The 16715-nt window shown below is 55.2% G+C and overlaps 1 protein-coding gene across 1 annotated transcript in view; it reads left to right on the top strand.

The window, feature by feature from the left end:
• CPT1A (carnitine palmitoyltransferase 1A) overlaps nucleotides 1-16715 on the top strand; it is a 58892-nt gene that overhangs the window by 10347 nt on the left and 31830 nt on the right. The window contains exons 2-3 of the mRNA XM_075545246.1: nucleotides 10514-10667; nucleotides 12932-13071. Of these exons, the coding sequence (XP_075401361.1) occupies nucleotides 10527-10667; nucleotides 12932-13071 (281 nt within the window). The 5' untranslated portion in view covers nucleotides 10514-10526. The remainder of the gene's footprint in view (nucleotides 1-10513; nucleotides 10668-12931; nucleotides 13072-16715) is intronic.

Consider the following 16715-nt stretch of genomic DNA (forward strand, 5'->3'; position numbering starts at 1 on the left):
AACTGTATCCTGGTCCTGAACTGTAACATGTTAGTTCTCTAGGAAGCCCTGTAAAGATGTGTATCGTCTGTGGCCTCTGGGGACGTTGCAGTGAAGTGCCACCCCCAGCAGAGAAGCAGAGGGTCCCATGGGAGCAGGGGGACAGCGATGGTCAGAAGGGGTGCAGAATCTGGAGAGGGAGGGCGTGACCTCCACCTCGTCCACTCCGCCTGTCCTGATGTTGATGGTCCCATCAACATAAAATGATAAGCCTCCTTCACCACACTGGCACTTACAGCTACTGATTTCCCCACCAGGAGCCTTTATGGCCGAGTAGGTTATGAGTTGGTCTGTTAACTGCGAGGTCCCAAGTTCGAAACCACCAGCCGCTCCAAAGGAGAAAGATGGGGCTTTCCACTCCCGTAAAGAGTTGCAGTTTTAGGAACTCACAAGGGGCAATCCTATTGAGCCCTACAGGGTTGCTATGGGTCAATGTTGGCTGATAGCGGCGGGTTTGACTTTGGACCCATCTGTTAGGCTAGCTTCTCATCTGTCTTGGAAAAAGTGCGGCTGAGCGCTCCTGAGAGGCAATGTTGGCGGGACTGCGTCTCAAGTACTTTGGACGTGTTGTCCGGACAGACCAGTCCCTGGAGAAGGACCTCATGCATGGGAAAGCAGAGGGGCAGGGATAGAGAGGAAGGCCCTCAGTGAGACGGACGGGCACCGTGGCTGGCACCACGGGCTCGGACACTGGAACAAGTGTGAGGAGGGCACAGGACAGGGACGCTGTGGGCCGGAACCAACAATGGCGCCTAACCACCACCACCACAGCACCTGTTAAGGCATTGAGCTCCTAACTTCATGGTCAGCAGTTCAAACCCACCAGCTGTCCCTCAGGAAGAACGAGGAGGCTGCCTGCTCCGGTAAAGATTCACTGTATGGGTTTGCTACGAGCCAGAATCAACCCGTGGGCAGTAGGTGTTGGTATTTACCTACCCAGTTACCTGTCCACCTCTTCCCAGGTGTGTTAATCACAAGACTTCTGACAACACAGACTTGCGGCAGGTGGGCTCGCTGTGTGTTGACGCTGCCCAGGTGGTTGCCACATCCCTGTGCTCCCAGGTGTGTGACGGAATCTGGAAATATAGTTTGCAGCCCGGCGACCTTTCACCTCCTTTCCATAGCCAGAGACTGGCAGGGGCTGCCTCAGACTAAGACCTCGGGGCAGCATGCTAAGCCAATTCACCCACTTAATGACGTGGGCACAGGCCTCTGAGGGAAAAGGTTTTCGCTTAAAAATAATTGGTTGTTTGAGAAAGAGGCTCTCTTTGCCATCTCGGGCTGCTTTTACAGAAGTGCCGCAAGGGGGTGGCTTTGGCAAACAGAAAATAATTCTCTCTAAGTTTAGGAGGGCAGTATGAATGCCCGTTTAGAGCGCTGGCTCTCTCCGTCAGGTCGGAAGGAAGACGCGGTCTCCGTGCTGCAGTTCCTTTGGGAACTACCAAGACTCAAGCTTCCCCTCCCCCAGGTCTCGGAGGTTCTCAGCGCAGGGACCCCAGGGTCCAAAGGATGCGTTTCATATGGTCTTGACTCTTCTTTCTGGGTGGTACTGAAGGCCTCCGATCTCGGCTCTTCTTTGTTTATTCTTTTGCAAAAATAGGGCACAGTTGTGTAATCGTAAATCGCTGGTCCAGCTGGGGAAGACACATTTGCAAAGCAAGGCACCTTCTTGGCCAAGGATGGGGGAAGCAGGGGCTTTGCATTAACTTTCCCCCAAAGAATTGGGTGTTTGGCTTTGGTTCCCGAGATAAATCCTTTGTTGTTCTTCTTAAAACAAAACAAAACAAAAAACAACTAAGCAAACCCACTTTTCATGGAGTCTGTTTGGACTCCTAGCACCCGGATAGGGCAGAGTAGAATGATGGTGGTCAGTCTTCTCCGCCCCCGCTTGGAGAGTTACAGAGGAGATGCCTCCTTCACCATTCTTAGGCTCTGGTGAGGGAACGGGTTATACATTGGGCGGCTGATCGGAAAGTTTGCAGTTGAAAACCACCAGCCGCTCCTTGAGAGAAAAACAAGGCTTTCTACTCCTATAAAGAATTACTTACAGTCTCGGAAACCCACAGGGGCGGGCAGTTCTGTCCTGTCCCACGGGGTTGAGATGAATTGTTGTTAGGTGCCATCAAGTCAGTCCCGAGTCCTGGCCGCCCCACCCACAGCAGATGGACACACTGCCCGGGCCCACTCTGCCACCACCATCGGCGCCATCCCATGCCAAGTCTACTGCTTCCTGAACCCAGAGGAGGGAGGGCGGCTTGCAGCTGGAATCCTGACGGGACGGCGAGAAAACCCGCGTGTGCAGCCAGCAGGTCCGACGTGAGGGTGCCTTGGGAGTCCCCGGCTGGTGGGTGGCATCCTCAGGGTGCAGAATTTGAATCCAGCAGACCGGAAGTGAAGGAGTCCCAGAGATCCCTGCGTTTGCAGTTGACATCTCGAGGGGCAGAGGGAACCCCAAACTCACGACCAGTAGGGTGCTGTGGGAACCCCAGGCTTTTAGATGGTATGTTGAGGGGGGGAGGGAGGAATCCTGACTGTAAGCGGCAGGGGAGTCATGTGGCAGAGGTCCTGGCAGGCTTGGTCCTCTACTTGTGACCTCCGACTGGGCGGTTGGGGTCAGGGCCGGGTCAGCACCAAGACAGAGAAGCACAGGGTGGGCTTCGAGGTTTCCTTGCAGTTGGGTCAGAAGCGATGATTTTCGTATTTCTATCGGTTTTCACAATTTTACCTTCGCTGCAGGTGGGTAGGGGAGGGGAGCTCAAGGTGCCTCGGTTCCATTGAGGGTCACTTTGCGCACACTGACTGAGATGCTGGTCCCTTCCCCCCACATTGGATTGTCCCGTGTTGGAAACCCTCCTGTATTCCCCCAGGATGTGGCCTTTCCCGGAGAGTCTCTGACCTTGAGACGTGCACAGCTCTTACTGGGAGCTGGAACAACTGACTTGCAAGAAAGGAAACTGGTCAGCCAGGGCAGGTGGACTCTGGCCTGCCAGCCCAGAGCCTGGACGAGCTCCTGGAAGGCAAGAGGTCTCTGTGACCTCCAGCTGCTGCCCCCAATTCCAGATCATCACAGTTCTCACCCCCCAATGTCTGAGCAAACCAGAGCATGCTCTGTAGGATCGAATCTCACGCCACCCCCCCCTTTTTTTTTTTTTGAGAAGTAGACCTCCAGGCCTTTTTTCTGGGTCCCTCTGGTGGGTTCAAACTGTCCACCCTCCTGCTGGTCACTGAGCCCTTCACTGTCCTGGAGGTGGGATGGGAGGAGCCTGCACGGGCACGTGGGTGAAGGCCCCTGAGCAGGACCCAGGTGTAGGCGGTGATGATGGTGGGGCTTGGGAAGGTGTGGGGGCAGCACGTGCCAGGGCCAGGGACGGGAGTCCTTCAGTGTAGGTCTTTCTCCACTGGCTCATTCCTCCCGGGCCCGGTGTTTTCTGGAGCCGGATTAACGTAAGGTGCTTAAGGCTCCCATCCCGAAGCTCCGAGACAAATCTCTCACAGCTGTAGCCACCAGCGGCTTCTTCAGACTCCAGGGCTGACCCTGTCGGGACCCAGCAGAACTGCCCGGAGGGCTTCTGAGGCTGGACATCTTGCTCCCTGGGAGCGGCTGGTGGGTCAGGACTGCATGTTTCTGTTATTGCTCTGCAGTGGTTCGTTGTCGTGGCACAGATTCCCCCAAAACAACAAAGCCCACTGCCGTTGAGGCCAGTTGGACTTTCCGGACGGAGGACAGCTGCCCTGTGGGTTCCTGAGGCTGTAACGCTACAGGCCGGCCGGCCTCACCGTTGCCCAGAAAACGCACTGCCATAGTCAATGCTGACTCATAGGGGCCCTGGAGGATAGGGTAGTACTGGCCCAGTGAGCTGCTGAGTATGTCAACCTTACGGGAGTGGAAAGCCTCGTCTTTCTCCTGGGGAGCAGCTGGTGGTTTTGAACGTCTTACCTTGAAGCTAATCTGCCCAAAGCATAACCACTAGGCCACCGGGGCAGCTCTGCCCTAAATGAGTCCGAAGGAGCCCTGTGGCAGGACAGCTGTTAGTATTTTTTAATCCGGCACACACTTAAGAAGAGCAGCAGCCTACTGCCGCCATGGGCTGTACTCAGAGGGACGGTTAGGGCATAGCACGGTGGTTGCCACATTTTTGAAAGCCCACTGCCGTGGCTTTCTCTCCGGAGAAGCGGGTGGGTTCTCGGCTAAGTGTTTCACCCACCGTGTCACCAGGGCTCCGTCTGCTGAGATAGCGCTGGCGCAGTGCCACTGCCTGGGACCTGCCATGGCGTTGTCAGCTCAGCCTGGGAGGGGTCCCCCCTCCCTCCCCTGGGTGCAGCCCAGGCCCCACACCAGTGGAGGGTGTGTTCCGGTCGGTGGCTCCACCTGGTTCAGCTGTCCCAGCCCAGGCCCCTTAGAGGCTCAGATGGGGCCAGACCTCTGGGCCAGCTCTGGAAACATAGCATGTCTCTTCCTGTGCCAGGGCTCCGGACAGACGGGCTTTCCCCCCAGAGTGTTGGTTACCTCCCTGACCCCTCCCTGGTAGCCGGCAGGGGTGACTGGCAGCCAAGACTAGCAGCTTCTTGCCGTGGGGCCTTGCAGCAAGAACTGGCCCCAGCACCCAGCCAGGCCTGCATCCGAGGGAGGGCCGGCTGTCCATCCTGAGTGTACCCTTGCGCCCTTTCCCCCAGATTCCAGCCTCTCAGCACGCGGCCGTGGTTCCCTATGGCCCCAGCAGGACTGAAGGACGGGGGGAAAGCTGAAGCTCCTGGGTCTGCCATCTCTATTTCCCCATTTCCTCTTCTCAACCCCCCCCCCCTTTTTTAAAGAGAATTTCTCTTTTGTACTTTGCTTTGCTCTCCCCTCTGAGGCCCCCATTTGGTTCGAGTTCTCAGGCTTTCTGCTCCTGTGGAGCATCATCAGCCTTGGAAATCCACAGGTGCAGCTCTGCCCTGCCCAGCAGGTACGGTCGCCATGAGTCTGAGTGGACTGGATGGTGACCATGCGTACGAGTCAAAATCAATTTATGGGATTGTGGGTCTCCCCCGAGTCCAAGGGCTGAGGGTGCAGCTGCACCTGCTGCCTGGCAGTTGGCAGTACATCTCAGAGATGGCAGCACCTGAGCCGAGCCAGGCCCGGGGGTGTTGGGGAGACGGGCCAGGGAGTAGGTCTCCCAGAGGCTTCCCTTGTGACTCAGTGCAGCTTAGTGCTCTGCACCCAGATAGGGCTGGGGGCCATGGAGACGGATGTGGGACTGCGTGGGGCTGGCTTACCTTTCAACAGATGACTCATCGGGCCTTGGTGGCCTGACTTGCAAGGGGTGAGTGTGGAGGAAGGGCAGCTGGGCAGGGCAGGCCAGGTGGGCAGTATTGCCCAGAGAAGGAGGTGCAGGTGCGTGGGAAAGATGGGGAGATTCACTTCTGTTTCACGTCATTTGGCGCCTGTGGTTCAGCTGCGGGTGTGGCTGCAGGGGACGGCAAGGCCAAGCCGGAAGAGGAACCAGGTGGCTGCTCAGGGGCTATTGGAAGGGCAGCAGCAGCAGCAGAGAGCTCGGTAAGCCACGTTTCTGAGCATGGGACCGGAAGCCAGGCTGGAACTTGTCACCACACGGCCAGCGGCTAGGTCTCAGGGGCCTAAGTTTAGGCCTGAGAGCCCAAGGTGGCTGGGAAGGAGGGAACCTTGGGTGCAGGCCAAATCCAGCACCCGACAGCCTGGCAGCCTGAGCTTGTCCAGCCACCCCGGTCTCTTCCTTAAAAAGCTGGGTACACCGCTACCACCCCTGGATGTTGAGGCTGGCAGGGGTGTTGCTGAGGCTTTGGGGAGCCCGAGCCAGGAGGGGAGAAGGGGAGCAGTACCCCAGAGTCTGCCAGCTGGCTGTGGTCGGGACGAGGAGGCCCAGGAGGGGAAGCCGGACTCTGGCCCCACGAAGAACCACACCTCTGCAGACACACCTTTTCTTCAAAGTGGCCCTGCTCAATCTCTTGTCATTAGCCGGGCCCTTTGTGTTTGCTGGACAGCCCACAGAGATCTGATAACACGGTGACACAAAGGCCACCAGCCACCTGCCGTCCTCTGGTGTGTGCTGTGTTCTGGTTTATCGCAGGGGCCCCTAACCTCCTGCCACTGAGGCATAGGTCAGGGGACCTTCACCGGGTAGACCCTGAAGGTCTTGGGAAGGCGCCTCAGAAGTTGACCTTGACATTCGGGGTGGGGAGGGGTCCCCGATTCAAACTACAGGGGAAGCCTTTTGAGAATTGGATTCAGAGCTCTTGGCTTCAGCACCTGCTCCAGCCCATCGGAGGCGGGAGGGGGTCCAGGGTTGAGAGCCCTTGAGGGTGCCACATTGGTCGGGGAGCCTGGGGACGCAGCGAGTTTCACGGTGGACTGCTCCCCAGGTGGTCTGCAGTTGGAACCCACTGGCCGGTCCTCCAGGAGCAAGTCCTGGCTTTTCTCCTGTAAAGATGCTCAGTCCCCAGAGACCTCATGCAGGGACAGGTCTGACCTGTCCTGAACGGTTGTCGTGCGTCAGGTCTGGCCACCGCAGTGAGTTTGTGGTTTTGATCGTTCAATAACTGGTTGGCCCTCTAGATCAGGGGTCCTTCCCCTTCCTCACTCCAAGACCCTTTCATACAGGTCCTCATGCGGTGGTGACCCCAACCATAAAATTATTTTCGTTGCTACTTCATCACTGTCATTTTGCTACTGTGATGAATCGTCATGTAACGCAGGATGTATTTTCATGGTTACAAACTGCACATCATTAAAGCATAGTGATGAATCACAAAACAATATGTAATAATATATTGTGAAATATTTATATGTTTTCCGGTGGTCTTAGGCGACCCCTGTGAAAGGGTCGTTTGACAACCCCCCAAGGGGCCGTGACCCACAGGTTGAGAATCACTGCCGTAGAGTATTTCATGGATTGCTCTAGGTTAAAACTTTTAAGCTCAGTATCCCTGAGTCGATGTTGACTCAAAGCAACCCTATAGGATGGTAGAACTGCCCCTGTAAGTTTCCAAGACTGTAACTCTTTTTCTTTATAATTCATTTTATTGGGAGCTCTTAGAGTCTTATCACAATCCATATAGCCATCGGGTCAAGCACATTTGTACATTTGTTGCCATCATTATTTTCAAAACATTTTCTACTTGAGCCCTTGATATCAGCTCATTTTTCCCACCCTCCCTCTCCATGCCCCCCTAATAATTTATAAATTATTATTTTTTCATTTCTAACTCTGAGCGATGTCTCCCTTCACCCACTCTTCTGTTGTCCATCCCCAGGGAAGGGGTTATATGTAGCTCATTGTGATCAGTTCCCCTTTTCTCCCCCCACCTTCCCTTTACTCTCCTGGTATCTCTGTTGTCATTATTGGCCCTGAGGGATTTATCTGTCCTGGATTCCCTGTGTTGCAAGTTCTTATCTGTAGAACTGTGCATGCTCTGGTCTAGCTGGCTTTGTAAGGTAGAATTGAGGTCGTGATAGTGGAAACTGGGGGTGGAAGCATTAAGGAACTGGAGGAAAGTTGTATGTTTCATCGGTGCTATACTGCACCCTGACTGGCTGTTCAATTGTCTACAGATGGGCTTTGGGTCTCCACTCCGCCCTCCCCCTCATTCATAACTCCTGATGGGAGTAGAAAGCCCCGTCTGTCTCTGGCTGAGCTGCTGGGGGGTTTGAACGGCCAACCTTGCAGTTGGCAACCCAACCACTGTGCCACCAGGCCTCCAGGTGCAAGAAAGTACCGGTGAATGATTTCTGAGCAAAACCCACCATTGAATACCCTACGGGGTCCAATTCTGCCCTGAAATTCTAGGGGGTGCCATGGATCGGTGTTGGCGCCATGGCAGCAGGTGAAGGCTTGCGGTGGGGAAGCGGAACCAGCTGCAGGTACCTGGCCTTGCTCCCCAGCCCTCAGAGCAGAGCATTCTGGGGCAGGCGATCCCCAGATGGGCCACCTGCCAGCCCCTCTCCACAGGCGACAGTTCAGAAGAGGATATTGTTCTCCATGGGGCTCTGGTGACCCCTGTGGGTCCCAAACCCAACGGTCAGTGGGAACCCACCAGCTGCTCCTCAGGAGGGAGCTGAGGCGGTCGGCTTCCAGAAAGATGGCTACCTTGGAAACCGTAGGGGGCAGTTTGAATTCCGTCTACAGAGATCCCCATGGGTTGGGTTCTGAATAACCCCCCTGAAGAGAGTTGAGCTTCCTGCCCTGCTCCCCGTCCACCCTGGCATAGCCAGAATGGCACCCTCTTGTTGTTTTAGGAGACTAACTATCGTATGGATGTTCAGTGCTCATAGATCAGGCAACGAGGTGACCTGGGCACACCTGCCACTTGGGACCTCTTTGGAGTGTTGAGCAAAGACAAAGGTGGCCTGACCCTAGCCACAGCCTTTGCTGTGTGTGAAAGGTGGACAGCGGATAAGAAGACTGAAGAAGAATCCGTGTCTTTGAATGACTATTGACCAGGACCACGGGCCACCGGAAGAACCCCCAACCTGGGTGGGGAGGTTGCAGCCAGCACACTCCATAGAGGCAAGGACGGCGCGGCTTCAAGTCGTGTACTTTGGACATGTTGTCCGGAGAGACCATTCCCTGGAGAAGAGGGACGGCCGACAAAGATGAGGAATGCTTTTGACCAGATGGGTGGACACAGCGGCTGCAGCAATGGGCTTAAACTCAGCCATGATTGTGAGAGCGGCGCAGGACTGGGCGGTGTTCCGTGCTGTTGGACACAGTCTGTCGGAGTTGGAATGGACTTGATGGCTGCTGAGGGCAGCGTGTGTGTCCGTGTGAGACTCAGCGGGTTAAATAGGATGGCGAGACTGCGTCTTACACACTATGGATATTTCCTCAGGAGAGACCAGTCCCTGGAGCAGGACGCCATGCTGGGTGAAGTGGAATGGCACAGTGGACACAGCAGTGCGCTCAAGCGTAACGACAATTGTGATGACACAGGCCCATGTGTGCGCTGTTTCGTCCTGTCGTATGGGGGGGGCACCCCCAAAGCCAACCCCTTAGCTTTCCAGTCAACCCTGATGTGACCATCGCCACCCAAGAAGGAAGAGTGGAACTGCGCACCCCCCCGCCCCCCGATTCTCAAGGCTGGAAAACTCGTAAGGATGCCGACGGACGCCTCTTTCTCCCATGGAGTGCCAACCTTTCTGTTAGCTTACCTTTCTGTTACCTGAACCTTTGTGCCTTAGTATAAAGATTGCTTAAGTACTCTGTATCAAAATGTTGGATGTCAAAAGAAGGGAGTACTCTGACACTGCCCTACAGGGTGCGCTGGAGGAGGCTGTGCCTTGACCCCCACCTGCCCACACACACCTGGTTCCTTCACCTTGGGCCCCGTGGTGTGGTATGTGCCTTCCAGTCAATTCCAGTGGGTTCCCGAGGCTGTGAGAGCAAAGAGGTGACCTGCTTCCGTAGAGGTGGCAGCCTCGGAAGCCTCCAGGGTCACGGTGATACAGAATGGACAGGCAGCGTCCATGGGCTGGGTTTGGCTCATCTTCACGGGAGGCCCGTCTTCCTCCAATGTGTGTGGGGGTGGTGGTGGCAGGAGGGGGATTAGCAGGTAGATTGAAACCGCAGCCTTTGGGTTTGCAGACAAGTGCTTAATAGCTGCACCACCAGGTGTTCTCCCCCAGGGGCTAGGGCGTGTGGTGTGGTTGCTCTGAATTGGATCTGTCCTTGAAACACCGAGGCCGTGGGACAGAGGGGAACGATTTACTATTGACGTGAACTATATTCTCCATGTGCAAAGCACTATGGCAATCAGTGTCCCCCGTTCATGGCCCTTTCATCAAGATCTAACGCCCTTGGTCCCCTCTTAACATGCTGGTTTTTGCCATATGGAAGGTCTATTGAATCAGCAAGGAATACTGGTGCTCTAACACACGGTCAGCAGTTCAAAACCACCAGCTGCTCCTCAGGAGAAAGACGAGGCTTTCTACTCCCATCAAGAGTTACAGTCTCGGAAACCCACAGTGGGTGGTTCTGAGTAGGAACCGATTCGATGGCAAGTCTGGTTTGCTTTGGTTTGTTTTTCTTGTTATTTTTAATTTTGTTAAATTATTTTATTGGGGCTCTTAGAGTTCTTATCACATCCATCCATCCACTGTGTCAGCACATTTGTACATATGTTGCCATCATCATTTTAAAAACATCTTCTTTCTACTTGAGCCCTCATGAACCCTTGATAATTTATAAATTATTAAAAAATTTTTTGTCCCACTCTGTTCTCACCCTCGTGTCTCAGGCGGGCAGGTCTCTTACTGGCAGTGTATTGAAGTGTGTGTCTCTCCGACTCGCCCGCTGCCCCTGCCGGCCTCCTGGCTGGTTGCTTTAGCTCCATGTCCGTTCCGTGCCATCACCGATGGGGATGAATGTGCTGCTGCCAGGTGGGAGACGACCATCCCAAGCCAGGGCTCGTCTGACATCTGGCACGGAGCCTCCTCTCACAGCCCTCTACCCTCCCTCTACAGGTGATCTCGCGAGATGGCCGAAGCTCACCAAGCGGTGGCCTTCCAGTTCACAGTCACCCCTGATGGGATCGACCTCCGGCTGAGCCACGAGGCCCTGAAGCAGATCTATCTCTCGGGGCTACACTCATGGAAGAAGAAGTTCATCCGATTCAAGGTGTGCACATCTCTGTTCCAGTCCGTGTGGTGGATAGTCAGAGGCATTGGGGGTGTTCGGGTGTGCGTGTGAGCTTGCCCAGTTGCTACCTGGGAAGCTGGGGGTTCAAGTCCACCTGGAGGCCCCTCAGAAGAAAGGTCTGGCTGACCCCAAGATCAACCCTTCAAAGCCCCATGGAGCTGACAGCTCTGCTCTGAGACACCTGGGGTCGCTGTGACGGCTGGGCGGCCACGGTCCTACTTTATCAAAAATCGTTTTATTGGCCTGTCATTCACGTGTCATTTACAATTGACACAGTTCAGTCATTGCTGGGAGAGCTGGGCAGTCATCATCACAGCCAGTTTCAGCGTTCTTCTCTTTCAGACTCAGTATTGCTAGCTCCCTGTTTCTCCCCAACCCGACCTGCCCTGACCCATCCCTCAAGAAAACTCACAAAACTCCCCGCCATCAAGCTGGTGCCGACTCACAGCGACCCTGCAGGACAGGATGGAACTGACCCTGTGGCCCTCCGAGACTGTCACTATTTATAAGAGTGGACAGCCTCGTCTTTCTCCCGAGGAGTGGCTGGTGGTTTCAAACTGCTGACCTTGGGGTTAGCAGCCCAACACAATAATCCACTATGCTACCAGACCTCCTGGTGCCAGGCCCCTGGGTAATTACTCATCCAGTGACTGGATCCGTACATTTGCCTTTTAAGTAATAATAATAATAGTAATTTTAACATCTATGAATGGCCTTCTGGATGCTTGCCAGGAAAGTATTTCAGAGTTCTGCCTACAACAGCACCTCATTTCTATGAGGGGTGTCAGAAAGTCTGTGGGAAAATAGAGCTGAAAGATCAGGGGATTTCCCACATCTCTGGGAAGCCCCCTCCGGTTTCCATGGTGCCCAAGGTATGTGAGGCACTTACAGGTGTGTTGGCTCCATGAATTCTGGAAGGAATCGAGGGGGAGGGGGTAAGACAAAGGCAGGGAAGAGACTCAGAGCCACCCTGTGCTCACCTTGTCCAGAAAAGGATTTCCCCGTGCGGCTTCAGCCCATGAAAACCCAGATACGATTGAAGGCCGTTACAGTCCTGCCCTGCTTTAGAGCGCACGACCCCGTGTCAGCCCTTCACCGGCTGCCATGTACAGCGGCAGCTGTCGAGGAAGGGAGAAGACGGGCGGCGCCGCTGAGCTCAGACCCCTGGAGCCCTTTTTCCCTTCGGATTGAGCAAACCCAAGGGCGTGTGCAGAAACGGAGCCTTGGCATTCCACCTGGGGACACGGTGGCACTGATAGAGGTAGCCCTGGTGGAGTAGGTGACTAGTCGGGCTGCCATCCTCACGGTTGGCAGTTCGAAACCCCCCTCGCAGCGCCGAGGGGCTTTCTACTCCCGCCCACAGCCTCAGAAATCCACAGGGGGTCGCTGTTGAGTCCGGCTTTGAGTCCAAACCTGTCGGGGGGTGGGGGGGGGGTTGGCGGTTCGAACCTCCTCAATGGCCTGGCTGTCTGCGGCCCGTAAAACTCACAGCCAGGAAAACCCGGTGGAGCGGTTAGTTCCACACTGTGGCCTTCGGGTTCACAAGGAGCCGAAGACCCGACAGCAGCGGGCGTGGGGTTTCGGTTTCCATGGGCAGCAGCGAGGTGCGATGCTAAGCTTAAACGTCGGAGGTTCTCGCCCACACTGGGACGCCGGGCAGCCGACGTCTGCACAACGGCTTTCGGAAACCCGGTGGGGTGCAGTTCCCCGCACCCCCCATCTTCCTTCCACCCTGGCTCCTCAGCAGGCTTCCCCCAGGGGTGGTGCTCCGGGCCGTCCTGGGCCTGTGGACTTCTGCGCAGGGATGTGGCTCATAGGGTGGCCATCTGTGCGCGGGGGCGTGGCTCATGGGATAGATGTCTGCGCGGGGCGGGCGTGGGTCATGAGAATGTGTAAGTGGGGGCGTGACTCACGGGAGGATGTGTGCGTGGGGGCGTGGCTCATGGGGAGTGTGCGTGGGGGCGTGACTCACGATAATGTGTACGTGGGGCATGGCTCACAGGGAAGATGTGTGCGTGGAAGTGTGGCTCACTGGGTGGATGTGGATGTGGGGGCGTGGCTCACGGGGAGGATGTGTACATGGGGGCATGGCTCACTGGGTAGACGTGGATGTGGGGGCGTGGCTCACTGGGTAGATGTGGATGTGGGGGCGTGGCTCACAGGGAGAATGTGTACGTGGGGGCGTGGCTCACTGGGTAGACGTGGATGTGGGGGCGTGACTCATGGCATGTGCTTGCTTTCAGAATGGGATCATCACGGGCGTGTACCCAGCCAGCCCCTCCAGCTGGCTTATCGTCGTGGTGGGCGTGATGTCGACCATGTACGCCAAGATCGACCCCTCGCTGGGCATCATCGCCAGGATTAACCGGACCCTGGACACGACGTGAGTACACCTGCCCCACCCCGGGAGTGCTGGACGCCGAACCCCTGCCCCTGGTCCCTCTTTGCTCATGCGCTGACTGCGAGACTGGTGAGGACCAGCCTGCCCAGCCAAATGGGTCCAAAAGGCAGCTGTGTAATTGAGGCGTAAATTAAAGACATCAGATATGATAACGCATGCAAGGGTTGAGCTCTGAGATTGCTTCAGGAGCCAGGTCCGAGCAGAAAGAGAGAGCTTAATGTATTCTCACAAGCCTATGTAATCTTGGCCAAGCCTATATCATCCTGGCACCCAGGCCACAGTAAGCACGGACTTACCAGGAAGAGGTTGGACAAGAGGCAGGCAACGTAAGAGGAGGGGGACATGCAATAGGAAGGGGATTCACACATGTGACAGGAAGGCATATAATCTATGATCCTTATCAGAAGGGAGTGGGCCCTCCTTAGGGTGGGACAGACCATAGGGCAGCAGTTCTCAACCTGTGAGTCGTGACCCCCTTGGGGGTCCAGCAACCCTTTCCCAGTAGCAAAATGACAGTGATGAAGTAGCAAGGAAAATAATGTTATGGTTGGGGGGTTCCCACAGCATGAGGACCTGTATGAGAGGGTCGAAACATGAGGAAGGTTGAGAACCACTGCACGCGGGTCTGATTGCCTTCGATGGCCTTCAAGCAGTTGACCATCAAGCATACATAGTAGTAGCCATGTGCTTGCAAGTTGCACCTTAAATTGACATTAATTTGAGAATGATGATGGCAGCAAATGTGCTTGACACAATGGATGGATTGTGATAATAGTTGTACGAGCCCCCCAATAAAATGATCAAAAACAACAACAAAATTGGCATTAACATGGGGGATATCATGGGGAATGTCTTTTACTTAGGAGAATGTAAGTGGACGCATCTCCAACCCACGAACGTGAAGGTTCCCTCCATGGGAGTCCTGGCCTCCCAGACTCCTTAATGTATGGATGTTGAGAGTGTGTCTGAATACATTGTTTCACACATGAGACCTCCTAGTGTGGGTTGTGGGCATGTCTGTGGGCCGTCCTTGGATGGCTGTCACTACCCCCGAAGCCTTGGTGCCAGAGTGGTTATGCACTGGGCTGCTGACCATAAGGTCAGCAGTTCAAAACCCCCAGCCTCTCTAAGGGAGAAGATGAGGCTTTCTACTCCTGTAAAGGCTTACAGTCTTGAAAACCCACAGGGGCAGTTCTACCCTGTCCTGTAGGGGTGCACCGAATCAGAATCGGCTGTGTGTGTGTGTGTGTGTGTGTGTGTGTGTGTGTGTGTGTGCATGCACTAGGAATTTCATTGTCTTCATCTGAAGCCCCAAACCCAGGTGCCCTTCCCTGGGAGCTCGTTCCTGACAAGGTTATGTCTGGACCTTCTGAGTTTGTTCTGGGGTTCTGCCTGTGCCCTTGAGAGCATGTCCTGCATTGGGGGGGGGGGGGGCTCTGAGATGACCTCAGTCTCTAGATCCATCCAGTGGTGGATTGTCCCCCATTTCTTACCCTGCACCCCAGGAACTCTTACACCCAGAAGGGAACCCTGGTGGTGTACTGGTTACACATGGGGCTGCTAACCACCAGGTCTTTAGTTCAAAACCACCAGCTGCTCCTCTGGGGAAGAACGCGGCTTTCTATTCCCGTGTAAACAGTTTGGCTGTGAAGAGTGACAGGATGCGGCGTCTCAGGCAGAGGAGGTGGCAGGAGCAGCCATCCCTCATCGTCCATGGTGGTGGTGGGAGGCTCCTTTCCAGAATGTCTACAGATGCCAAACTCCCAGATGCTCAGCTCTCTCACACGAAGGGCGCAGTATGTGCATATACTGGGAGCCATAGTGGTGCAGTGGTTGGTTTCTTATTGAGTGCTAACCTCAAAGTCACCAGATCACAACCACTAACTTCTCCTTGAGAGAAAGACGAGGCTGTCTACTCCCGTAAAGAGTCCCATCTCCGAAACCCACAGGGCCAGTTCTACCCTGTCCTACTGGGTTGCTCTGAGCCGGCATCGACTCCATGGCAGTGGGTGTGACTTTGGGGAGGCCTCTGGGAGTACTCTTCCACCAAGAGATGGCTCTGTTACTAAATTGTACTCCCTGTGTGGTGGGAAGACCAGCCCCCCACAACTAATTGCGGGCCGATAGGCGCAATTATACGGTTAAGTACATAAAGATGACAATAAAGTCATAGATCATGAGAGAGAGAAGAGAGATTGAAATAATGGAGTCAGACACGTTTCATGGTAGCTTGCTCACCTCCTGGACGGCCATGATCTTACCAGTCAAGTCTGCGCACAGTGTGGGCTGGGGGACAGGAGAGAGCAGGGGTGAGGTGGGCTGGAGACCCTGTTTATTGCTAACCAAGGCTTATATCTACTTAGGGGTGTGTTTACAGGTAAACCACACACGTCACAGAAAGGGGTTGTACCATAGGCAATACAAGCAATAGGAGGGGGATATACAATGGGCATAGGCGTAACAGGAAGGGGATGAGCTAGGGGTGTACACATGCTAGGAAGGGGAGGGACTAGGGGTATACATGTGACAAGATGGGTGGACTCTAGATTCATGATGGCAGCCTAGCCTTGGTCATCCTTGGGTGGGCTTGACCTTCCTGTGCTCTCCTTCAGGGACACTATTTACTACTCTCCTTTTCAGAAGGGAGTGGGCCCTACTTGTTGTGGGATAAGCAGTGGTGTCTGCTTGCTCTGGATGGCTGATAGGGAGAATAACCCCTGACCTACTTCTGTTGACCTTCAAGTGTATAGTCATTTTCCACACAAAGCAAGCAGCTAAGTTTGGGATATATTTGGGAGAAACGACTTGGGAGAAATCTTTCTGTTTCCCATACCTGTGGTGCTAAAGGTACAGGTGGGAGCTGCTGCACCTCATGACCCCTTCAGGGTGGCCCTGGGTGTTCCCAAGCAGAACATTCCCCCCCTCCCCACCAGCCCAGACACACACCAGCGTTTAGAAGCAGCTTGCCTGGCCTTTCTTCTGAGGAGCCTGGGGGTGGGCTCGAACAGCCAGCCTCGGGCTCCTCATCCATCATTGTCAGATGCTTTGTTTTTGGTGACGCCCTAGGCATCTGCGTGGGTCTTCCCTACCTCCCCACCCCCAGCACCTCCTGGTTCCGGGTCTACAGGGAGGGTGCTTGGCCCGGGGTGCCTGTTGGGTCAGCTGTTCCTGGACTATCTCTGGTAAATGCACCCCCCCCCCGCCCAGGGGCATCCTGGCTCTTGAGGGTGGGGGTGGGGTGGTGCTGGGGTGCTCCTGTGGGTCGGTACCCAATGACCTCCCTCAGGGTGGCCCTGTAGTGCCCAGGAGGAGACCTGCAGTAGCTGGCACGCTCTTGCCCAAGATGGCGGGGAGAGGAGACACTAACCTCGGCCTGAAGACTGGATTCAAACCACCACTGCCTGCTCCTTGGGGATCATCCCATGATACCCCTGTGGGGACGCACTACCGAGGTGCTGTCAAGGGTTCCCAGGAGATGGGGTACCGGGCCGTTGGCTTGTCTGCACCCATCGCCCTCGTGAGCGTTTTTAACTTCTCGCTTGCACACGCCACGGCTCTCGGCAGTGCATGTGGCCCACGTCGCAGGAGCCCACGTGTGAACGTGAGATTCGTTGCCCTCGGTTTAA

Source organism: Tenrec ecaudatus, chromosome 4 (assembly GCF_050624435.1).
Source record: "Tenrec ecaudatus isolate mTenEca1 chromosome 4, mTenEca1.hap1, whole genome shotgun sequence".
NCBI classification, from domain to species: Eukaryota; Metazoa; Chordata; class Mammalia; order Afrosoricida; family Tenrecidae; genus Tenrec; species Tenrec ecaudatus.